Source organism: Parambassis ranga, chromosome 1 (genome assembly GCF_900634625.1).
Source record: "Parambassis ranga chromosome 1, fParRan2.1, whole genome shotgun sequence".
Lineage (NCBI taxonomy): Eukaryota > Metazoa > Chordata > Actinopteri > Ambassidae > Parambassis > Parambassis ranga.
This window is the reverse complement of record NC_041022.1, coordinates 13,769,532-13,795,625: the sequence shown is the minus strand read 5'-3', so window position 1 is coordinate 13,795,625 and position 26,094 is coordinate 13,769,532. Positions and strand designations below refer to the sequence as shown.

Sequence of the window (26,094 nt, the reverse complement as noted above, 5' to 3'; positions counted from 1 at the left end):
TTGCCAAAAGCCTGGCTTGATTTGCCACTTGTTGCCTTTTTAAATTACTGTATATTAAGCTTGATGTTCTGCAAAATGAAAGGCTTTGAATGACTGATGGGTGCCGCCTCAGATTGTGAACTGCCTTACACAAATAGCTGAGCACCAGTTTTGTTATTGTCACATCTTGAGCAGATGCCTTTAACAAAAAAAGATGAATATACTGCAGTATATATTATTAAAAACTAACTTGTTGATTATAGATACAGCTAAGAATGTTTTTACAGTACGACAATCTTTTTCATTTTTCACAGAAAGAAATATATATGTACTATATTTAGTACGGGTGTGCATGAGTGTCCCCTGTGTGTTTGTGTTTGTGTGTAAGCAAGCATTTTTCTGGATGTGTCTGGATGACTCAGAGCTGTTGCTGGCAGCCAAGGTGAATGTGTAAAGCCCCCGGAGCCAACAAGTTGATTAGAAATGTGGTTTGAGGTGATAACTGAATCAGCATCTTGCTGCGGTTGGGCACCTTTTATTTATTTATTTATTTTTGGACAGATATTTTTAGTTTTCAATAAAAGACATGTTTCTCCTCCACAGCTCAGCACACTAACACTGAAGCAGCATATATCTTTTTTATCATCACAGTCATTACATGTCACTGTATGTCATTATTATGTCACTTCAGCTGTTAGATGCTTGCTGGCAATATGAAAAAAAGAATAGTTAGTTATCATATCATATACCGTACATGGTATTAACAAGAAAACCTTAATTTGCATATTTTATTGTACGAGTAGTTTCACTGGCTACTGTAGTTTTTTTTTTATATTTTTATTTTTGTTTTACCTTATATTTCATTGCAAACTATATATTCTAGATACTTAATCATTTTATCACTGTGTTTTTGTCCTTAAGTGTACAGCAGGGTAGGTTTATTTACATTCAAGATATACCGAGAGCAGAATCTGAACAATGTTAGATTTTTTTGAGTGATGCCTGATATAATATATCAGCTAAATCACTCTAATGGTAATGTTTTATATTGGCACATATCAGACATATAGGGACACATTATTCAACCAGTATGGGCAATGATATTGGCCGCCCCATTATTCTGTGTTTATCTCTCTAATTGGGAGATAAACATAGTTTTATTAAAGGAAATACCTTTCATTTGTTACATGTCAGGATTTAAACACCGAATTGAAACGCACTGCTTTGTTAAACTTCAGTTACTGTGTAGCCTTTGGGAGACGATGTTCAGCTGCTCAGTTACCAACTCAGCAGCCCACTGAGGAGTTTTTATCCACATTGATGATTTTAGCAGCAGAAGTACACCAGCCTGTCAGTGCCGTGGCTGCAGTCTGCAGCCTTTTAGTTATCTGTCAGTCTCTCTACCTCGAGGCCAACCTGCCTCTCCTGGTTTGCTCTTCTCATGTTTTGTAGCAACCAAACACCCCCTGTTTCCCATTGTTACAGTGATTTCAGATTTGTGTTTGCTTGCTTTGAAACTACATACCCCCACGTACTGTACGCACACACACACACACACACCCTCAAATATACAACCACGCACATTAAGCCAGTCTCCCACTCACTCACCAGCATGCCGAGAGTGCTTCAGAAACATCACACATGAATGCGTGCCACGGGGAATCAGTGGGGCTTTGATAACAACATATGTTTTCATGTAGAGATTGGAGTGTAAAGATCTCTGGAGGGAAGCTGTGCTTCTGCCAGCAGACAAAGGGGGGGGCACAGGGCCGAAGAGATTTACAGTGGCTACACTGGAGAAATGTTTCACTCATCACATAGAACTGAGCCCCAAACCCAGCTGAGGTTCAAAGGAGCAAATTTTGGGAGAAGAAAAAAAACACCTGGGGTCGGAGAGAAGACACGTCCTTGTTATCATGCAAATCCTTAGTGGTTCTGCTGTGTATCAGTTATACTCGGTGACAGCAAGCAGAACTGTGACTTATTTATAAAGATTTGACCACTAGTGAATATTTATATACCCAAGGGACGATTTCATACTGACACCATATTTAACACTCTCACTAACACACTTGATCCAACACTTGATCATTCAGCTAAATATTGAAAATTACAGAAGCTATTATAGCACAGTCTTTGTGCACTCATTTCTTCCAAGAGAAAGCACAGTTGATTCATGCCAGTTTCAGTAGTCACTGTTGGATCATTTGGTGCTGAAAAACTATTTATGTCTATTTATGAATCCACTTGAATAACCACATTAACCCAGTGATGTTGTGCAGCTTATATCTGCACCATTTGATTATTTGGAGGCCTCATGCGGAGTCATCTGATCGTAGTCTTTTCAAATAGTAGCGATTGGATCATTGATCATTGATGGAGAGACAGTAGCTGTTAGGAAAATTTAAAAAAGGATGAGACCAAACAGCTGTAGCTCAAGCTACAGACACTGCAATGCAGCTTTAAGGCACGGTGAGCGCTCCCACAACGGAAATATGTTTTCGTCATACAATCACTTTTTGGCACGACACCCCATCGAGAATCCTCCTGAATCTCCCGATTAGCCATTCTGGACCTGCCTTCCAGTGACTCTGACTTATCCCCAGGATGTCCAGGTGGTATCTCTTCATTTCACTTGTGCTGTCTGAGAAGTCTCATACATAGTTCGGACATTCCATGCTCCCAAGTCGGATCTTGGTCTTTGGCCCGAGAAGTCCCTTCATCACACCCTGTCTTCCTTTCAGCTTTCATCAGGGGTGGTCATGCTGCCACTCGAAGAGGGACTGGGGCCTGCTATGGGCCTGGTGTTGACAGGTTTGTTAATTGTATTTTCTGTAACAGTAGCTTCGGGTGGCGTTGTTAGCACCACGACCAACCCCCAACCCGGAAGACTGGTGTTCTGTTCTGCCTGGCTACCTGCCTAAGACCAAGCTAGTATGGTTGGACCTGCATAGCATAGCTCTTAGGGTCTTTGAAGCCCAAGCCTCTTCACCACAGCAAGGGTACAGCACAAGGAGAGGCATGGGTGTGTTTGTAGCTGTACACGTTGTTGTGATGTCTTGCAGTGGTTCAGTGAGAAGTTGATATTATATGAAAACTACATGAGAGGACGGGAAATGATGCAGCCATGCAAAATCTCAAAAGGTGTCTCGTGCACACAAATAGGCAATACTTTGCTATATGTGACTCATTGATATTAAAAAAAGGTCCACGAATACTTCCTTCTGTTTCTATGTAATGACTGTACAGTGCTCTCACACAAATACCCATGAGACCTTGCAGACTTGCTGCTCCTGTGATGTGTCTGCTGATGATTGTGATATGTACCTGTTTGACCTCTCCTTGCTCAGGGCACGAGTAAACTGAACAGGAGAGAGAACAAAGGGAGCTGGAGGACACAATGTTCTTTTCAAAGTGACCTTAGCTCTTTTTACAGCACACAAACTTGCTCAATATGCTGGTAATGGTTTCACTGCCAAAGCTGAAAAGTAGTCCATTTTAGAGCACCGGTGTAATAATAGAAACGTCAAAGCTGCTATCAGAACTCATCACAAATAACTCTGCTTCTTATTGTCAAAGGCATGTGTGTCTAAATCCCACAAACTATTGCTACAACACCTCCGGCCTTTTGGCACATACACTGTACAACACCTGGCTGTTTCAGCAAGAAAAATAAAATTGGCTCAAAATGATGCTATCACTGTGTGCAGGAGAAGCAGAAAAGGCTAGATTTAAGCCTTTTAGAACTCCCTTCAGTCTTTTCCTAGTTGTCATTTTTTATAGCCTCTTTCTACCTGCTCATTGCTTTTTAAAGAACAGCTTGTACAGGATATAGCTTGACAGTACAGTCTCTGCGAGGACAAATTAAAAACTTCTATATAAGCTACATGCATCTCTCAGATACCTGGGCTGATATGTAAATCTTAGAAATCAATTACATTGCCAGGAGCATGGAGATGCTGTCTGTAGTTTTGCCCCAAGCAACAGGAGGCATTTGAATATGGCCTAGATCTGTTAGCATTCACAGTTTTTTTGGATTATACCCAGTGTGACAATTGAACAGATTAGTGCTTCTGAATATTAGTATTCACTTGTTATTGCAGAGGCCGGCCCCCGCATCTATTTTTGGCAGCCGACAGCAGAGCCGGAGCACCGTTGTGGTGGTGTTCATTATTCTCAGGGTGCTAAATAAAGATGCAGAGTACACTCGGTCTTCATACTCTCACCCATTGTTTGTAGCCACAGTGTACATACTGTATATCAGCTTACTGTTGAATGTATGTTTTATACATTACTGTCAGTGCTGTTGTTTTCTTCAGGTCAGACTGAGACATTGTTTAACCCGCTACCGGCCTTTATTTAGGCAATAACAATCAAATAGGAGCATTGATAACTGCTATTAACATTAACTGTGATGTTAGAGAAAGAATTATTGATATATTACCAATAAGAACACACAGGGAGTAGTTAACTGCTGTGTTGAGCATAGATAGCATGCAGGACAACACTACACCCATGATGCATTGTTTTGCTCTGTAAAACATTTTATGTTCATGCAAACACCATCAGCTGCCTGCAACTGTTCACTGTCATTCTGTCAATGAAAAGAGTTGGCAGAAGTATTACAGTAGAGCGTTCCTTTACTTAAGTTTGTACAGTAAATGATGTTTAACAAAGTAATGTATTTAGCTATACTTCACTGGAATGGCAAACACTTCTACAAATAGCTCTGGTGATTAGCATTTTTCTTTATTTTTAGGCCACACTGTGACTAATGAGAAAGTTCCCCTGTTCTCCTGTGTTCACTGGGGGGAGGACGAGGCCAGCGTTTCCATAGTGATGTTTGTAACCCAGTCTGTCTCAGAGGGTCTGAGGATTGTTCTCCATTGTCCTCCAGAGAAGAGATAGAAGAAAAGAGGGCAAAACTAAGAGTCAGTCATTTGCAGCAGGCGATGATATACGCATGTGAAATACAAACTATTGCTAATAAAACAGACACTTTTCACTGTTGCTTTTATTTATGAAATGTTCACATAGGAAGCTTACTGAGAGATTTTTCACATTTCCGATGCACATCCCAGATGAGGAGCCACTGAGTAATGCTCCTTTTTTCATTCTGGCACACACCTCTCAGCATGCCTACCAGCACAAAATGGAAACTGAAGTCTACTTCAGATCGCCCCTGCTGTAGTGTGTGGTGCTCAGGTGCTGATGAAAAGGACAGAGACCTTCTGTCCCTTTCAGGTAACGCTGCTAAAACTTGGATGCGACACGTTTAGCATTTGCTATTCTGTTTACACATCACTCCTGTTACTGTATATACAGGTAATTGGTTGTCTTTTCATATACTGTTCTAAAATGATAAGATAAGGAAATTACAATGACAGAAAGAACAGCAGAGCTTTTATAATGTGCTTAGTAAAGACAAAACTTTCAGGTCTAGACAAGGCCAAGCTTGAAAATAGGCTGAGGTGGAGCTGCTTTGTGCTTTTGGCTCATTATAAATTCAGAAAGGAGCCATCCTTGGTGGAGTTTCCAAAGATGCCAAAAGCAGCTCATTGTTCAGGGCGAACGCAGCAGTGATTGGATTTAGTTTGAACAAAAGAAAATGCTTCATCAAAGTTGGATTGTCATTATTTCTCAAGACCTGGTGCAGAAAGTCTCATTTCCCCTGAGAACGATGAGACCCGGACCTGCTATCTCTGTGCCCCGTCAATGTGTTTGGTGTTGCACTTAATGGTTTCTAATCTTCAGGATGAGGTTTAAAATCCTAAAATGAACAAAACATCATTCACATCTCAGAGACAAGAGCGGCCCGACCTCACCAGCAAAATGATGTTTAATGGGTGTTTCAAGGAATTAGTCATTTGTCAGAGCCTGGACTCATCACCATGGAAGCCAAAAAAAGGTGAAGAAACTTGTTGCAGGAGGGAAAGGTTTGTGTTTAATGCTGTGAAAAGGTGTTTTGACCAAAACCATTTTTCAACAGCTGAAACACATAAAATATAAATAATACAATATACCAGTAATTATAAAATAGATTTGCCTGCCCACAAGTGATAGCAGATATAGTCTTTTGTCCTTTTTCTTTTGTTTCTGGATGTTATTCTATCCACGGACAGATCCAAGATGTAGGATTGTCACATGATGTACTGGTACAGCAGCAGTGAAATAACACTGCAATCCTCCCTGACTGCAAAACAAATAACAAGAGCATCAAACATAGAACATATAATATAGGAAATACTGGATAAATAATAAAGTAAAAAATACTGCTTTTAGGGCAGAGCAGCTTGCTTTGTTATGAACTGCTAGTGTTCAGTGACCTCATCATAGCTCCCTCTCAGCTCCAACCTTACCATAGAAGTCTAATTAAGTATTGAAAAATGCCTCTGTGGCCCTTTGAACAATTCTACGCAGCATAATTTATGACCATTGTCAAAGATGAGATGTGACTTTTACTAAGACAGAAAGCAAGTAGGAAAAGTAGCACACTTAAAGTTTAAGCACAGGTTTTCCCTAAAATATGCCTTAACCATAATGTAAATGTCATCTGCAGATTGTGTAGAATAGCTTGTTGTGAAATGTTCATACCAGCATGTATGGATCTTAAGCTGATCTTCAATGGAGCAGCTTTGGATTACACGTCTGTATTAGTGTCCTGATAGTATCATCTGAATAAGAAAACTACAGCAATCTGTTACAGTGTTTTCCCTCACTTATCCATCTCTTATTCATTGGCATTATTTTTTTATCTGTATGTTTTTCTTTGAAGTGTTACTGCCCTCCTGCTGAGCCCGGCACAGCATGGAGGGAATCGCCGCTTTTCAGTTTATTCAGCAGCCATCAGCATGATGCTGACAATGTTTGACATCTCAAATGTTTCTGTGACTCCAGTCTATGTTGACAGCTCCACGGTTTACCATTTCAACTTTCCCAGATAAATGACCCTCTGTTCGAACATTTATGAATCACAATTTTTTTGTTTTGGCTCTTTGAGTCACTTACACACGTGGCACAAACATTAACAGGCTACTATATATTAACCTGTACATTACTGCATCACTTAAGGCTGACCCTTTTTACAGTTTTTACCTTTATAACAGACTCTGGCTATGGGTGTGGCTGTGATGTCTGGACATTATTGTATAAGCATTGAGGAAAATGTAATTAAGTCAATATTTTACGTAAAATTATTGATTTGTTTATACAGGATAATGTGCAGAGATAAGTTCTTTAAACTCATCAAGTGGTGAGTCTGTTTTTCTTAAATGACATTTATCTGAAAAGTATTGCTTTCCTTTACTCTCTCCACCTCTGTAAATATATTCCACATCCATTATTATTTACTTGCTGCGCCTCTGTATCTGCAGGGACCCAGTACCCTGGAAAATTCTTCCAGTCCCAGTTCAGCCAGCCCCATGCAGCCCCGAGGTCGACACAGCTTTGTCCAGGAACACTTCCAGGCCCAGTACAGGTGAGAGGCTCAAAAACATCATGTTAAGATTTTCTTTTCTTTTTTTATATATATAAAAAAATCTTTTTATCACTTCAATCTTGGAAGAAAACAAGAGTTTTCCTTGTTTGTTGCAGAAAATGTCAAACCTTTTTTTTTCTTTAGTCTTTGCAACTCACAGGCAGAAATAGGACGAGAACAAATTTTGGAAGCTGCTTGGAAAAGGTTCTCATCAATTATGCAGTACGCTCCTACTATATATAATATCCTAGTGTCATGTTTGAGAAAAGAGAGTGCTTTATGTACAATTAAAGAGAATACCTATTCAGCCCAGGTGAGAATGTGTTTTCTTTCCCGTGGATAAAAATCAGTGCCTTGGAGAAGTAGGTCAGACAGACCTGTGAAGGATTTGGGGGATTTATCTTTAGTACTGGCTTCTGGCTTCTGGCTTCATTCAGAGACGGAGCATTTCTAGTTTAATAGACCCTCTAATGGAATTGACTCTAGACCTTTCAGAAACCTTGTCAGCACACTTGGCTGCCTACAGTCATCCCATACCCTCACTTCAGTCCTGGACAATGTAATCTTGATGTGAGATGGGAAATACAGAGATAGTTCAGACTTTATTACCACAGACGTCAGAGGATCTGAAAAGAGTAATAGCAGTGGAGAAGAATATTTTTAGAACTTTTAAGTAAGCACATGTTGGTAGGCTGATCAGGATTATTTCAGCTCTTTGTTCAACAGACTGCTTGAAGCTTGTGTGTATCTTTTATGTGTTAGGACAATATGTTCCCACTTCTTGCACAAAAACAAGACAGACAGCAGAGATGACTCTTTTCTTGGGAGAGGTAACACTAAACTTCTCTGTGACATTTTCTGGTGGCTCAGACCTGCTTATGGATCAGGCATGGGTATAACTACTGCTGTGCAGCAGAGGTCACTGAGTAAGGGATGATGTGCTGTGAGCCGGTTCAGGCAGAGGTTCGGTGATATTTGCCAGATGAGCAAGATCCTTTTCTAAAACTTCCTTGGCCCATTGCTGTCTCTGTGAAAACCGCAACATGACATGCCGTCAGATTCATGGAGAAATAGTGCACGCCTGAAAGGATCTTTATCGTCTGTAATCTGCTTGAGTCAGATTATCAGTGTAAACATTTGCCTTCATCAACACCCCGCTGTTTCTTCAATTAGGACCAAATAAACGTTCACTTTAATTTCTTGACTCTTTGAATTAAATTCCCTTGTTTGTGCAGCCAGGGAGGGAATAGCAAAAGGTTTAGTTATGAAGAACGAAACAAACAAAGAAAAATGCATTCTATTTGAACAAACATATAATATATACAACAAACATACATAAGTAATTAACCCATAAACTAGAGCACAGTTACATTTTTTTTTCACTTCTAACTGCAAAGTGATCATGTCTCATGGTCTGAAAGAGCAGTCCTGTTTGTTTCAATGCACACAAACCAATGACCCACTGCAGATTAGTGTGTGAGTCCAATCAATAAAAAGGTCAATCTCTGACACATGTTCAGTATTGACCACTGCACTGTGAAGTTAACCAGACATTAATTCCCGGGATTATCCCTTTTCCTCACTGGAAGTTGATGGATTGAACGTTTTAAGTCGGACTGTATCCCTGCGAGGCTTCGTCTCCCATGATGCTTCCAGACTGAACAATCAAAAAAACTTGTACTCGCTGAGTCAGAGGAGAGATGTGCGAGGCGAAGTCAGTTTCTCAGTCTCACACTAATCACATGTGACATTATCAGATCGGCAGCTGATAAGAGTAACCGTGCATTTTTACATTTTTACGTAAAAAGTTTCTTTCATGATAAAACACTACACAAACATAATGTCCTGTACTTGTTCTTTCTGCTGACTCACAAACACACACACACTTACACACACACTCTGTCCTTTGTGAACAATACTAGCTATATTTAGAGGGGCATTTCTTCTTGCTTCTATTATTTGTGTGTGAGTGCAGGCAGGGTGCTGCTTTCTGCCAGCACAAAAGTGTCTGTAATTAGCTCTATAGGGCAAACATACACGCTCACAGACATACACACCTCCAGGCACTGCTGAGTGGGGGGGCTATTAACAATGTATTGGTGCACCGCACACACTTTTCAATTAACGGTGTGTGTGTGTGTGTGTTCTTTTTTCCACACATGCAAACAATTGATGTAATTAGCTAACACGACACTTTATCCTGGCACTATTTTGGTTCTGTTGAAGCAGGACCGAGGCGTGATTAATAGGAGGCTGGTGGGGACACTGAAAGGGTTTTATAATGGACTAGGGATAGACAACAGGTCAACAATGAGCTTTTTTTGCCATTAATGTTATAGGTTATTAGATTGCCTCACAGCTTAATGAAGGTTGTGTATAGTACATGGACAGAAGTCACACACTAACGAATAACAATAGAATAACAATGGACTGTGTGTAGTATACTTCAAATCCATTGATTGGCATCTTAAAGATGCTCCAAATTGCTGAATATGCATTTTTTTCCAAGGATTGAGTTCTTAGGAATACACACATCACTAGTACATCATATTTTAATCATAATATTGAACACGGTGCCGCTCAGCTATCAGAAGGAGAAGAAGAAGAAGAGAGGCTGAGCGGCATCCTTCTAGCTCTTGACACCAAGCAGACACTCGTGTAGACAGGTTCTAGTGGTAACTGAAGTACCAGGTCCTGTCACTCCGTGACAAGTGCTGCTCACGTTTGCTGTTTGATGGGTTTTTAATCCCTCACACACACCTGAGCTGGTTCCACAGCTGAACTGAAAACGTTAGGCTGTAGCTATTTCCTATCAGTGTACCTCCTTCTGTTTTAGATGGGGCTGTGCACTGATTTTGTATTTTTTATCTAAACATAGTAACTTTATAATGATATAAAGTTTGAAAGGAGTTGCCCTGGAATGCACAGACCTGTCCTTGACTCCCATCTGTAGATGTTCATGATGGATTCAGAAATGTTAAAGCCTGGTTCTTTTGTACAGTGACTTCAAAGTGTTTCAAAGTACATTTTTAAAAATGTTATACACGTGTCTTTGATAATAAAACATCTACATCATATAAGGCAACAGAATTTATGGTTTACGCCGATGCATGTATCCATAAATCTACTAACAAGAAGACTGTTCTGTTTTTTTTAGCTGTGCATCGCACTTTCTCCCATATAAATAAACAAGAAATAAGACAGAAAGAAGTCTTGAGCTAAGTATGTTTCAGTGCATTATTACAGCAGTTTTCTGGGAGTTGTTATGTCCCTGCTAACAAGATTGTCATGTAACAGTGGGGGACTGTGTGATTTAAAGTACCTGAGGGAGTTAAAGTTAGATGTGTATGAATGCAGAGTTAAGCAGGCAGTGGAGACAGAAAAAGAAAGCAGGATGTTAGATTTTACTGCAAGGCGCCTCAGACGTCGCTAGCGGCAGCTACACAGCATGTCAGCTGATAAAAATATGACACTGTTTTGTGCAGGGGAGGAACTTCCTACTGCCTTATCAGATTTTTGAATTAATCAATGAATTATTTACTTATTTTAAATGCAAAAATATTTATAAATAAATATTTATTTATTACTATGCTAAGTAAGTAAAAAGCTTCAAATGATCACAGAATAGAAACTAATGCATTTGGACATTGTTTTGTTATTTACGTTAAAACAGGCAGAAGGCGTTACACAGCTGTAATAATAAACTGCCTGAGTTAGTTCATACTACCAGCCCGTCTGGGGAGAGATGTTAAAAATTATTTATTTGAACAGTGACATTTAATAATTTACATATTCTGTTATTTAATAATGTGATGAATAAATGAAGCATTTCCTCTGTCTTTATTTCATCACATTTGTGCTTCAGTTCTTACAGCTTTGATAGTTTCAGTACTAAAATCACTTGATTGAGAGTCTCCCACTCCCAAAGCACTGAATCAGACTGGCTACTTCCATACTATGAAGTTGTGCTTTAGCTGAAGCCTCTGAGTGTTGATTTGTTTCCAAACTATGATTCAGTTGTCTCTCTGGTGACTCCCGCTCAGTTAATAAGTAATAGTTGGAGACATGCGGGTGGTCAGGAATGTGTTTTCTGCTCTGGATTTCAACCGGTGTCCTAAAGTGTAAATATGCTCTGTATCTGCTTGTATTCTCATCTCATTAGTCTGAGCTGTCTGAGTCTGCTGAGTCTGGAGACTTATTTTATCTCCATATATTCTCTTTTTTCACTCCTCCAATCACTGGGGAACTAGGGTCATTTTGCCGACTAACAAAAGAGCCATCACTGACTCACAACCTCACAGTCTCTTATCTCATTTGTATCTTTTTTTTCCCACTGCCTACATCCTCCTCCTGACTTTATCTCTATCTGGCCTGCCTTCCTCTCTATATATCACTGGCTTGGTCCCTCCTCCTTCTTCCCCTCCTCATTCTTTTTATATCTTACACAGTTACTCCTCAGAGGAATTCGGTGCAGTTGTCTGATCTGAATAAATGTTTGCTATTAGAGCCAGGACTGTCTTGTGGTTTGGGCTGCCTGTGTGGGAGTTGGTGCTCAAGTCACTCCGTTGTGCCGCGGCGTTTAAATGAGTCTTTGTCAAAGCCTCTCTCTCTCCCCTCCTTCTTCCTCATCTGTCACTCTCAGTTTGTGGCATCTATTTTTAATGGCCTGGGAGACGAGCGGAAAGCCCCAGCCTCTATCTCCATCTAGACAAACAACAAGATAGTTAAGGAAAGTTACTTTATTCCTGTCTCACTGGCTTTTATTTAGATAGATTTTCACATAAAACATTTATTTGAGAAATGTTTTGTAATGTCAGTTTTTAGGTTTGCAAATCTATTTAAACAAAATAACCTTAACAGGCTTTCATACATAGACGACAGATTGCCAGATCACTCCCAAAGTAACATGTACTGTGTGCAGATTTGAGAGTCTTGCTTTTGTCATCAGTCATCATTTTTATGGATGAAGCATAAACTCCCAATACAGGCAAAGAGGTGGAGTGTGAGTGGACATGAGGCATGAGTCTTCACCTGCCTGTCAATCAAAGCGGTCACACATAATTGTGCATACATTTAAGTTTCACTGTTATTAAAATTAGTGAGTTATTAAAAAAAGTGCTTTGTATCAGGCTGTTTATTTCTGCTCTATTTTGTCCATTTTAACATGGAAGTCTAGGTGGGATTGACTTAACCCTCATGCATTGTTCGCAAACACTACCCTAATGTGTTGTTCGGGGACAAAAACGTCCCCTAACTTTAACGGTTTTAAAAATATATTAGATAAATATTTTTTTGAAATTTTTTTGCATAGACCTTTTAATTAACTTCAGTTCTAATCAAAAAGAAAATCCAGTGCTGTGCAAAAACTAATAATGCAATAAAGTCAATTTTTTTACTGATGTTTGACATGACCAAGACTATAATAAAGGTTAAAAAGAATCCAGTCCACATTCACCTTTTCTATTAAAAATGAGCCATTTTGTGTGTTTTTTTTTTTCAATTTTCAGCACCACCCCTTATAAAATTGGTGATTAAAGGGTTAAAATCCTGGGGGAAAATGATTTTTTCACTACTGTTGATTAGAACTGAAGTTAATTAAAAGGTCTATGCAAAAAAATTTCAAAAAAATATTTATCTAATATATTTTTAAAACCGTTAAAGTTAGGGGACGTTTTTGTCCCCGAACAACACATTAGGGGGTAAAATTTGCCCACAGTGTACCGTTGACCTATGAAAAATTTTAAAATCATATTAACAAAATTTATGTAAAATTAAGCTTATTGAGGAAAAATGATTCAATTTGTCCACATATTGACAAAGTTATGGCCAAAATAAACAGAAAAATTTCTCTCAGAGGACAAAAATGTCCCGAACAACGCATGAGGGTTAAAGCCAGCCTCTAGAGGCTAAAGGGGGAACTGCAACTGCAACTGCAGAATTACATATGCTCTCCACCAGTCATATACTACTATATCACATCCGTTGATGACTCCACACCTCATATAGGAGTGCAAACTTACTCTCGTCTTCAAAGATGCCTGCCTTCCACTTACCCTTATAGATGCACGTTGGGTTGTGTGAGCTGCTGATGTTGACCTCTCTGGGGCCCGGTCAGTTTACTCTGCACACATCAGTGGCTGCTTAAGGATATGGCCAGACATTGATCTTACTTACTTTGATTTTGATGCCTTCACCACCCATGGTTCTTTCTCACTCAGCCTCACGCAGCACTTCTCCCCTCCTCCTGATACCACCCAGCTCCCTTTTGTACCACACTTTGAAGTGGGTGCTCATTCGTTAGTGCAGCATATTATCCAATGTGAGAATCTCTTTTGATCTTTTTTACATTTTATTTCAAAAAAAACAACAACAAGTAATTAACAACACTATTTGGACAAAAGTATGTGGACATACATATTGTTGGTCAGCCCCTTCAGCATTTGTAAATTCTGACGAAGATGAACCAAACTAGGGAAATCTTTTTTGTGCTCTGTTGAAACAGGAAGTCACCAAAGTTGCAACAGTTGGTTAAAGAATGGGAGTTTTGAGCTGGAAACAGTTCAAACAACAGGAAAATTTTTTGAAATTTTCCACTGGCTTGTCTATAAAATGTCAGAATACATTGATTGATCAATCGTGGACAATCATCAATAATGCAGACAATCATCAGATGCAGATCTTGCAGACTGCAGTATTAATATTTTTCGTTGAACTGAAGCAGACCAGCAGTACACTGAAGTTGCGTGTGGTGTCCATTTACTTTTGGTCACATAGTGTGTTTGTGTTTAATTCCTGGTAAATCAGAGTTGTTCCACCTCACTTGTGGTTTCACCCTGATTATCAGACAGAAATGCTCTGCATGTCTGTGTGGTTTCTAAATAGCTTGAGCCAAAATTAAAATGGTTAAAAAAAAGTCAACTACATAATTCCTTCTGTATTCTCATTAACAGTTCAGTCTGTTATGACTTAGGGCTGCTGTTACTTCTCCAGCTGTAGATGCAGGAACACAGTTCTAGACGTTCCTCTCTCAACACTTGATCAGTCGTGTGGATCGCTCTCCCTATATGATGAGGTGGTAAATTGTGAGGTAGTATATGAACCGGAAACTGGAGTGAAAAGAGAAGAGAATGTGACCAGTGCTTCAAAAATGGAATGCTGCTTGTTTACCACATTGTCTTTCTTTCATTTCATTTTTCACACTACTCTAAAAATGCAGTGGAAGAGTGCTCACCACTGATGATGTGCATTCTGTTACACTGGCAGACTTTTATCACCCATATTTTTCATCAGTTTTAACCAATGAGGGAAGTGTAATGTCCTGCTTACATCTATGTGTAGGAGTTTCAGGACTTTAGGTGTGTGTGTGTGTGTGACTCTTCAGTCCCTTTAGCTGAGTTAATTTCCCCTGACAGGAGGTCTCAACTCTCTGATAGAGAAAGACGAACGCCTTCCAATCCAAAGCCAGTGACACATGACTGACTGACTGACAGGAGGACAGAAGAAAATGAACTCACTAAGCTCTCTCTCTCTCTCTCTTTTTAAGTCCCTGTAGCAGTATAGAGAGAAGACTACATCAATTAAGCCTGATACTGCTCAAACCTAGACTGCATTTGTGGTTAAATTTCTGCTCCTCTCAATATACTGTGCAGAGTTTATTGATCTTAGAAACATGAGTTAAGAACACTGTGTTATAGCGCACATGATTTGGACCTGCTGTGCTTCTATCTTATATGACAAATGTATACCAATACGCCACAGGAGTTCAGTACCAAGCCTGCCTGCAGTTAAAAGTGAACTTACTGTGTTCATCATAACAGCCATTCTGACATTTGTCTCAGTGGGTGCTGCTACTGCTGATACTCAACTTGGCATTTCTCTTAAAGCAGTTACAAGTGGAAACAGTTTATTTTACCTGGATGCAAAGTTTAAAACAAATCTTAGCCTGACAGCTTTGAAACAAGCAAGAGTAGATTAATTCAGGATCATTCTTCGTTTTTTATCCTTTCACTACAGTTCAAGTCTTCCTATTGTCAAAAACAAATGCTATTCACTGGATTACTTCAACTTATTGCACAGCCCTTTAATAACATTAACTATAATCAGTGAGCCTTAGAGAATAGAGAATATTTCAACTACAACTAGAGTCTATAACATATCTGTTGCAAAGTCAGCAACAAAAAACTCTCGTCTCATTGTTTCTGGTTCATATGACCGCTGGCCTCCATCACAGTCTGCAGAGCTCTAAGCTGACGCTGTTTGCTTCCCACCAGGCCAACACTGCACTGACTAAACTTTCAGGGTTCTGTGACAAGAAAATTTCAGCTTTGTGGCTGTGAGGAAAGAAAAAGAAACAGATGAAATTACAACCAAAGAAAAGCCTTCCACCTGACAGTATCTGTGCTAGCTGGGAAATGATGGAATCAAACACTGAGTAAACATTTACTGAGAATACAGTTGATGTGCTAAGTGCACTCTTAACAAGTATGTGTTTTTTCTAGTTGATACAACAGGGAATCATACATCTGGTTCCAGAACAGATTCATTCTTTGTCATTTGTGCCAGCAAATCATAACTCATAACAACTCATGCCCAGTCACTATAGATATATAGTGCTATCATATAGCATATGATGCATCATCCACGTCACCGTCTTCCTTTATATTCTGCTTCTTACTTTAGGGTGGCAAGAGGAAAAATACTGGAATTAGGAGCGTGATAGTGCATAATGTTTAGAGATGCTGTAGCTGGAGTGTTATTTATTTAGCTCCGAGCAGGACAGAGGGATTCTGAGCAGTTCAACTTTCTTTCTGATAAGTACGAGTGGCGGCTGTGTGTGTGTGTGTTTGTGGTGTAGCTCCAGGTACCTGGTTTAAATAAAGATTGTTGGTCTTTTGATTTGACATCTGAACGGTGTAGACATAGCACAGTCCTTTGCTCTCTTGTCTATCATGCACACACACACACACTCACACACCAGCAGGTATACTTATCTCATATTCTCCACCAGACTGGAAACACTGTCAGCCTCACCACATACTTTTTTAAGTTTTCTGTGTGTTCGTGTTTCAGGTTTATTTTTTTCATGTTTTTTTTGTGTGGTGTGCACAACATTTAGTTTGTATGCAAGCCTGTCAGTCTGCCTTAGTGGGTACAAACCGGCATCATTAGTGAGCCTGCGACGGGCTGCCACGACACACTGGGCTGAACACTGACAGCGAGGAAAAGAAGAGTTTAAAAATTGGTGTATTATTTCCTGCATATTTGTACATTTGACAAGTTTGTATCTGTAAATGTGGTGACAGCTCAACTGTCAGAAATCATAGTAAGACACAGGAGCATCTGGCAGCATGCACACAGGCACACACACACACAAGGCTGACTGTCAGCCATATGCAGCATTGTTGCAACAATTTTTCTTCCATAAAAACAAGCACAAACAAGGAAAGTGAAATTTCACATTTACAACTGCATTTTAAAATGTAGCAAATGCAGAAACATTGGTTACACCTGTAAAGAACAGTAGATTTTACTGTGAGGATTAAAAGTTCTGCCTTGTTTGTCTTTTTGTTTTGAAAGATAAAAAAAACAGTATAAATCAGAACGTTGATAATAACTTTCAAATGAAATGCGTGAAAACACAGCCGCTGAAATGCATTCAGTGATCTCAGATACATCACAGGATTTGAGAGGATTATGTAGCACCAGAACAAACTGAACGTGGTGTTTCCTTTTGAATGCTGAATGCAGTTAACTTTAGGGAAGGACAACAGGTTATTTGAGGTGAAGTTAGAAAAAAAAACTTTCTCATGAAACTTCTTTGCAAAACTGGATCTTATGAAATTCTTGTATTTGCTTTTGCCTCATTCTCAAAAACACACAAAAATGTTAAAGATAGCAAAAATATAAAAAAAATAACAAAAAAGAATAAATAAATAATAAGGAAACAAATTATCTAACTTTTCCATCTTTTTTTGTTCAGATCGTTGACTCAAGAATTTTGGTTTAGTTTTTTTTCAGAACTATTTTTTAATTTTAAGTCTTAGGCTTACCATAAAACCTCAAACCATACAAGTAAATAAAGCAAAATACAGAAACAAAACAATCTGTCTGTTTCTGTGCTGTTGCCCACTTCAGCTGTGGGATATTGATTTTAGGTTTATTTTCATCTCAGCACAAAACGTTGTTTATACACACCAGAGCTTGACCAACATGGGAATTTTGAGACCGATACCAATATTTGGGATGTAAAAATCTGATATATCGACTGAAATATAAACATATGTACATATTTTGCCTTCCATAAACACATGGACATAATCAGCTTCTCCTAACATTTGTTATGCGTGCTGTTTGATGAGTCTAAACCATAAGTTTGGCATAGATTTAACACCCTACTATTAGACCTATTACTACTACTACTAATAATTATTATAATACAATGTGTGTGCATAGCTAAGTTAGACCTTATTTCCCTTAGACACAGTGTCAACTTGTTTACCCCTTTACCAAAACACCATCCTATCCTCAGTCTTTACATAAATGACAAAACAACACTACACTTCATCGGGCAGCTGCTCACATCTGGTTAGCATCACTAGCTCTGGGCTAGGCCGCATTTGTGCTTCGTGTGCGTTTCGCTCTCCAGCAACTGGCCTGCTTGTGCTAATCGTAGGTGAGCGGCTGGAGAGCGGAACACCGTCAAGGCCTAGCCTGATGGTGGGCGAGCTGCTGGTCGGGGCTAGCAGAAATATTGTTAAATAAAATGTATTTTTGTCACGAATATTTGGGCTTAGAGGAGAATTATTTGGGAATGATTGTTCTTACTGTTATTAAAGCAATGTTCTTCACAGACAAGACAAACCACTGCCAGAAATGAGAGTGTCAGTCGGAGGTCTGACTCGTGCAGTTGCGTACGTGTTTCTGACCTCAGACATAGGTGTAGACGGCCCTCTGGTGGACAAACTACGTCACTTCAACACCCACAACATGGTTAAATGATGCTTTTTTAAAAACTTTATATTTATCTGAGGTAATGCGGCTGATATCGATAGATTGGCAAATAGCTCATATCAGCCGATTAAATCGGTCAAGCTCTAATATACAGTTTGGCTGAAAACACACACACACAGAGGAAACACACATAAAAAACATAAGGTAGAAATTGTTCAATGCATATTTGGTAAAATAAAACCCACATTTAACAGGTAGGTCTTGAGTTTGTTTTTACAATCTTTCCACATTAGTCTCAGTCCTCAGGTTCTCTGGTCGGCCACTGCAGAGCTATATCTGGTTTGAGCTCTTTGTGAGACTGGAAATACTAGAAAGAAGACGATTGCAGAAGTGAGATCCAGATATTATAAAAGCACAGATGGAAAAAGGAAGAAAGGTTTTGACTTGGGCAGCATGTTTAAGATGTTATAAAACAGTCTATGTATTAAATATGTGGCTAAAATCAAGATCTGCATCAATGATTAGAAGAGGTTAATGTTGTCAATGTTGCTGTTTAATTTTGAGTTTCTCTCTCAGCTTCAGGACCAATTATTAAGACTTTGGTTTTGAAAGCATCTTTTTTTGTGATGTCAAACCATGTGAATAATGTGGATATTTTTAGGTTGTCCCTTTGCTCCATGCTTGTAGTTGAGACATCTTAAGATCACCTTGATGGATTTTTGATCTCTGGTCTGTCTGTAGTTTTGTGTGTGATTTGTTTATTGCCGTTCCTTCTTAAACAACAACACTGCAATGTTTTCTGTAGTGCTTTCTGATTGATCGATGTCTGTTCACAAATCAGCTTGAATATCTAAACTAGAAGGGTTCATTATTTACATGGCGTCCTTATTAATTTGATCAATCTGTTCAAATAGTGTGAACTATCCACTGCACATGGACTCTATATATCACTGATCCATGGAATGATGGTAGTTGACTGCTAAAATGTAAAATATTGCCCAACCTTCGTATCAGCTCTTAATATTAGCACATTATCTGTGGAGGGATACAACCATAAGACTAACTGTGACCACTATCCTTGCAGAACCTGCAGGTTGGGTTTGTATCCTCCTGTCAGTCCTCCACTCTGATCATGTCCCCTTCTGTCGACTCAAAAACCTTGACAGGACCTGTCCTTGTCTTCTTCTTTGTCAGCTCTCCTCTCTTGTTTTTGTCGAGTCCACCGTCCTGCTGCCAGCCTTCTGTTCATATTTAATCTGTGTTCCCAGTTCAGTGTGTCTCTTTGCTCTCAACTCCTGCTTCCTCTGCCTGTTCCAACCTCCTGTGTCTGCTGCCTGTCATTTACCCTCAAGTCTCTTCTTTCTTGTACACATTAACCACCTTTAAAGATCTCCTCCACCTTTCATCTTTGTCCCTACTTTCATTTCTCTTTCCTGTTCCTTTCCAGCTCAGGATGCCATATTTTTACTGCACTGTTGCCAGCTGCCCAAACCCAGTGTTTTTGTGCTAAAACTCTGAACAGCATCCAATCTCTGTCGCTTTGTTGCCCTTTTTCTGGCCAGCAGTACAGAGTCCAGATGGCCTGTTAGCACTTAGTCACCACTGTAGATGGGGAACATGCCCATTTTAACCACTGTGGAGATTTTACTGTAACAGCATGCAGAGCATACAACGGTATCTACAGCGTAATTATATGAAAATGTGAGGATTTAAAATGATATTTGTGCAACAGTGTTTGTAAAGATAAAAGAGCAAACAACAAATAAGAGTTGGAGCATGTTCTATGTATGAGGTGGGATGTGTTCTCCACCAGGTATGAGAAGTTTTCCCTCTGTCGGCTCAAAGGTGAAACCCAGGACAGAGCAGGCCTTTGTGATCAGTCTGTTCAGTCACTAATAAAAGCATATAGTGAACTAAACAAAAAGGATTTACTTTTCTTTTTCTCTGTTTCTCAGGTCTTCTCTGACGTGCCCTCATTGCCTTAAGCAGAGCAACACCTTTGACCCATTTTTATGTATCTCACTGCCGATTCCCCTCCGACAAACCAGGTGATGTATAATACACATTTATTATGGTTGGTAATTTAAAAATGTAAAATATTTATATGTGAGTTGGCTCATGGTTCACTGTGTATTTTAAGTATTTTCTTTCCACTTAAAACTTTGCTTTCATGGACTACATTTACAGCCACACTCAGATATGAGCAAAGCGTTGTGGTGTAAAAACTCTTTTCGGATTACTTTAGCCTGATTAAGGCCATATTCTGAGTACGGCAGTCAAATTAAGATGTGGTGTATGCGGTTTTATTATTGCAGAATGTAAACACCTCCATCATTCAGTGGGTGTTCCTTATCTCAGAGTGAATGTGCCACACAGGAGGTAAAAACAATGTAAAAGAGTTGTTCTTGGATGGCATTGTTGCCTGACGTCAGACGTCATGATGCTGCTACCTCTACTAGTCTATGTCACTAATTCATTTGTAATATGTCAACCTTGTTGGTATGTGTTGAATCATATTACTGGTGGTAATAATAGTGTATTATAAATTGGGTACGTATTATACAGCATTCTGCAAAAAAGTTTTTTTTTTAACTTTTTCTCAACTAACTTTTTCATATATGTTTTGGTCTTTGGCCATCTATATTCAGTGTATTAATAAAAATATAGCATGCATGTAAACATAGTCACTTCATTAAATGAATGAGCTGAGGATTTTCCACTGTAAAACTTTCTAAAAACTGTTTATTCAAGCAAAACCTTTTCTTCGCTGCTTCACAGTAGCTATATGAGACGGTCACTAGATATCAGTATGAATATGATCTAAAATAGCTTCAACGAAAAAGTAAAAAGGAACATCGATCTTCAAACCTGCGCACATTTTAAAAGGAAATGACTGCGCAAACACACACACAAACATACAGCTATCGGCCCATGGTCATAACACAGTGATAAATGTTGGCCATCAAAAGTCCCTGACCAAACACTTTCTGTGTGGTTTCCATTTTTAACTGTACCAGAAGCTGCGTGTCAGCAAGGTGCTGCTGTAAGACAGTACGACTTTGACATATGAAGAGAGAGACAAAGAAAGAAAGAGAGAGAGAGGGATAGAACGTCCACAGGCACCACAAACCTGAGGACACACCTGCTGTCTCGCCATTCGAATAAGGAGGCAAAGGCATAAAGACTATTTTCCCTACCATGGTTCAGAATTGTGTTAGTTCTGTGGGCATCATTCCCATCAAGCCTCCACTCAACCGTCTGTCTTAGTCCTGTGTTAATCAGTATTAACCGTGTGTTTATAAAGGATTTCAGATGAATGTGGTTAACTTTATACCAAAGGTATGCTGGGTAACTACAACATCTGGCCACAGTCCCAGTCATACAATAGGCATCTCAAACAAATGAATCCCAGTCTCACCCTGTTTCTTAATTGCTCAAAGAGTCTTCCTATCTTCAAACATGCAGATCCGTCCTCGCTGCACGACTTCCACTGAGCTAGCTCCAGACTCCGTTTTGCAGCTTGAGTTCTCTGACAGTGTGAGGTCTGTTCCTGCAGTTTCCTGAAACCAGCACACAGAGAAATGCATTCAGGTTCAGTGTGGATTCACTGCTTCTGGCCCCACACTGACCTGACAAACACACACACACACACACAGTGGCCTCATTGCATCGTCCTGCTGCAGCAGTATCCCAGTTGAATGCCTGATAAGTCTGAGGCCCCCAGAGAGACAGCGGGGTCTGGCTGCCAGCATGGCATCAAGGCCTGGGTGCTGCAGATAATGCCAGCAAGACATAAAGAATAGAAGGATGGAGAAATCTAAGAGATGTTTACCAACCATCTGACCTTGCACCATCTTAGTCTGCACAGCATTGTTCCTAACAATGTTATTATTTCAATTTTAAAATACTTAGAAAACTGTTCTTCAATAACTCCGGGGACTTAGTGTGAGTAGGTACTTTAGACCTAAATATTATAATTGAAAACAGGCTGCCTTCACTTGTGAAGTGTTTAATTGTGTGCAGCCTTTGACTTACTTCCCCCTTTTGTGGATGTTAGAGGTCAAACTTGTGAACTGATCTGAAGCATTTATAACAGGTCTGTTTATATAATTATGCACAACAAAAGATACAAAATTCTCTCCTGTGTGTGGGGTCGTGAAACCTCTCATTGTCAATCAAATATTTCATAAATGCACATAAACAAATACATGGGACTGTGGTAAACTGTGATGCACAATATTATTTTTTTTCCTTATATCTAATGTGCTAATATTGATCAACTCCTTTTGGCGGATTGCAGATGCTGATACTGAAAAACATACATATTTTTCTCCATCTAATTGCAAAGATTAGATGTTGTTGAAGGTATGGCAATGCAGAACAACTATGCTAACAGTTTCTAATACTAAAAGCGTCTGATCTACAGATATCTCTATGTTAGCGCCCGATGGCAGCGAATATCTGCCCATCACAATATTGTGCATCCCCACTGTATAGACATAAATAGCTGATGTGATCACAGAAGGATTAAATTTAGCAGTTAAGGTAACTAAGATGACAAGATAAACATAAGCACAGTTCTTGCAAGACTAGGGAGATTACATGATAATTCATCTCACCAGGTATGTCCTTGTGTTCTAATAACAGTGGTTCAAATAATGATGTTATTACAGGAAGTTAAGAGCTGCTGCGAAAAGTGATCAGATCGTTTGAAGCGAAAGATTTAATAGACTTTTCAAGGATAGTTACATCTAATCGCTTGTACCACTGCATATATGTAAATATAGGTGGCTGCCGAAGGAGCTTCATGATTGACATTGATCTGCCTTGAGGGAGTCACCTGATTGGAGCCAGTCTGGCTCATGCTCATGCCATAAACTGACAACAAATGGAGTGTAGTGAATACATTGCAAAAAATAAAATACTAGAAAATAGGTGGGGGATTTATGCATTATTTATAGTAATTGATCTAAACACAGAGGAACACTTCTTTGGTGTTTATCTATAATTAGTTTGAATATGCTACAAGCTCTAGCACGGTTTTTAAAGGTCTTTCATTTTTAAAGTTCACATGGGACCATATGAGAGGTTGCCGTTTAATAGAGACTATCACACTCTGAACCAGCAGGGAGCTGCAGAAGCCTTCTTTGTAGAATGACATCTCTATTTCCTGCTCCTCTCGAGTGTCATTCCACACTCCGCATCCCATTTCATTTCACATCTCTGTGTCTTATCTTGGAATAACATAAACAAAACAACTGCTTGGATCCTCTGCCGTCTGCCCTGTCAGCCTCCCTACTGGTAACACATTACTCACCTGAATAATGCATGATGGGAAACAGGAAGTAGATGTGTCTTCATTCCAAATGAGATTATATGACCTTACTTTGTCTCTTTGCTGTGTTTTCTCTCCATATTCCCCCTTTTTGTTTTTTTTAACTCACCCCCCCCCCTTTCCCCTCATCTTCTGATCAAACTGTCCACTTACAGATCCACCTATTCATTTAAAACATCCCTCTGCCATCACTCCTTCATTTCTTATTCTGTCTCCTCCATCATTTTCGTCCTCCATGGGAGGTGTTCAGATTGCTGTAAAACAGACATGTCCCAGCATTCAGCAGCTTCCTGACAGACCAGCACCACTGTGCTGGTTTTACTGGGCGAGTCCAGCCATGCATAAATCTACACAAACACAAGGAAGGCATGAGATTTTGTGCAACTGTATCATCAGATGAAATCCTTCACCAAAAATTATTAGACACTGCAAAGCTCATCTGTGCATTTAAACGTTTTTTGTGTTGGTGCTCCTTAACAAACAGGATTTTTTGTTGCCACTGGCATCATTGAGTTCTTGCAACAAGCTCTTTCTGGCTTTGGTTTGTGTGTGTCTACATAGTATGTGCATGACACCGATACCTGTGTGTGTGTGGGTCTGCATACAAATATAAACACAAGTCAGTATGCCAGGGTTTGTTTAGAATCCATAGCCAATGGTAAACATGCAAAATCAGAATTGCAAAACAATTTGATGCTTTGCTCTAGCATGTCATCTGTCTTCCTCTCTTTGTCTTTCTACCCCTCCCTGTTTTACACACACACACACACACACACACAATCAGCTCACTCCCTTTCTCCGTCTGTTTGCCCCACAGGCCGATGTGTGTGACATTGGTTTTCAGCATGAAGGGTCAGAGGTATCTGCGAGTGGGGCTGGCTGTCCCTCTGTTTGGTTCTGTGTCTTGTCTGAGAGCCATGGTAGCAGCAGAGGGCAACATCTCCCCAGACCAGGTACACACACATTCACACAAAGAGACCAATTTATATTATTATATGCTAATAATGACGTCATGGAAAAACTCAATAGGTTCATTCAATGCAAACTATTGATTATTTGATTTTTTTATGTTGCATCTGCAGTCAGTAGTTACTAAGTTTGAATAAGATAAAGGTAAGGGCTTATTTTGTGAAGTATGGGACCTTTTTAGGGCTTCTTTTACTTAGTTGGATATGCTCCTTTCACTTTTTAAGGAAACTCATCAAAAGCCTTATGTCATGTAAGGCTATCTTAATTTGTCAACTAAAACCCAAGTCAACTTTATTTGAACTGATTTTTTGACCAACAAATAAGATTGTGACCATAATTTAACAATCTTAGCAGAAAGACCAAAATGTTAGAGATGACTTTTTGTGTATTAAAAAGTTTTTTTTCCACTTTTGCATCAAGTGTTTGCATAGTGCCAGTTAAATAAGATAAAAATGCATGCACACACACAAAGCTTCTTTTGTGAAGAAGATTAAAAGTTAATTCATTAATTTAAGTTAATTAAGGTTAGATTGTAGTGTGCGTGTTTGTATGGTTTCTCCTGTGCAGAACAATGTCCCAACAACAATGTTGTTCTTACTTTCAAAGAAAAGTTGATCAGTAAAATGCAAAACAAGGTTCTGGCTCGTATCAGGAGGAACAAATACGCAATAAACATCAGCTGAATATCATACCCCAACAAAGGTTAAAGGAAAAGGTTCATTCACCTGTCCTTAGATTCACAGATGATGAATATGGCTGCTTTTTTTTTAAACTGGGGTCCACAGGAGCAGGACAGCTAGACAGCAGCTACAAATGACCCATGAAATGGAAAATACCCCTGTTCACGCTTCACTGTTCCACTGTCTGTTGGTGTATACAAAAATGGTGTGTTTGTGTGTCAGAATCCATTTTGTGCCACACCTTGAAGTCACATCAAATATTATAATAATCTAGTAAACACAGAGTGGCACTTTTAGGCCACGTACACCCAAATGTTGCAGTCATTATCGAGTTTTATTTCTCATCTCTGTTCACATCATTCTGGCACACAAAGCCATGACACTCATGACTGCCCCACGCGACCATGCGGCAACAAACATCCACTATTACCCGGCAGTACTTTGGTGGCACAAAGGGACCAAAATGAACCAGTATCAGAAAAAAAATTTGGTAAAAGTTGAGATCCCATTTTGACCGTAGCTGTCAAATGTGTTGGTGTAGCAAACAGGAAACACCTCCATACAGCTGACTGTTTGGCTTACTCGTTGTTGTTGTTGTTGTTGTTGTTGTGAGTTAAGTCTACGACATACTGCTGATGCTAATGCTGGAACTAAAGGTTACACACACACTGTGCATGTATACAAAATATTCACCACTGTGAATT

General features: G+C 39.4%; 1 protein-coding gene across 1 annotated transcript in view; it reads left to right on the top strand.

Annotated features, from left to right (window-relative positions):
• The window catches only part of usp43a (ubiquitin specific peptidase 43a), an 87,223-nt gene that overhangs the window by 22,217 nt on the left and 38,912 nt on the right, over positions 1–26,094 (top strand). Inside the window, exons 3-5 of the mRNA XM_028402808.1 lie at positions 7,353–7,456; positions 20,362–20,454; positions 24,559–24,694. Of these exons, the coding sequence (XP_028258609.1) occupies positions 7,353–7,456; positions 20,362–20,454; positions 24,559–24,694 (333 nt within the window). The remainder of the gene's footprint in view (positions 1–7,352; positions 7,457–20,361; positions 20,455–24,558; positions 24,695–26,094) is intronic.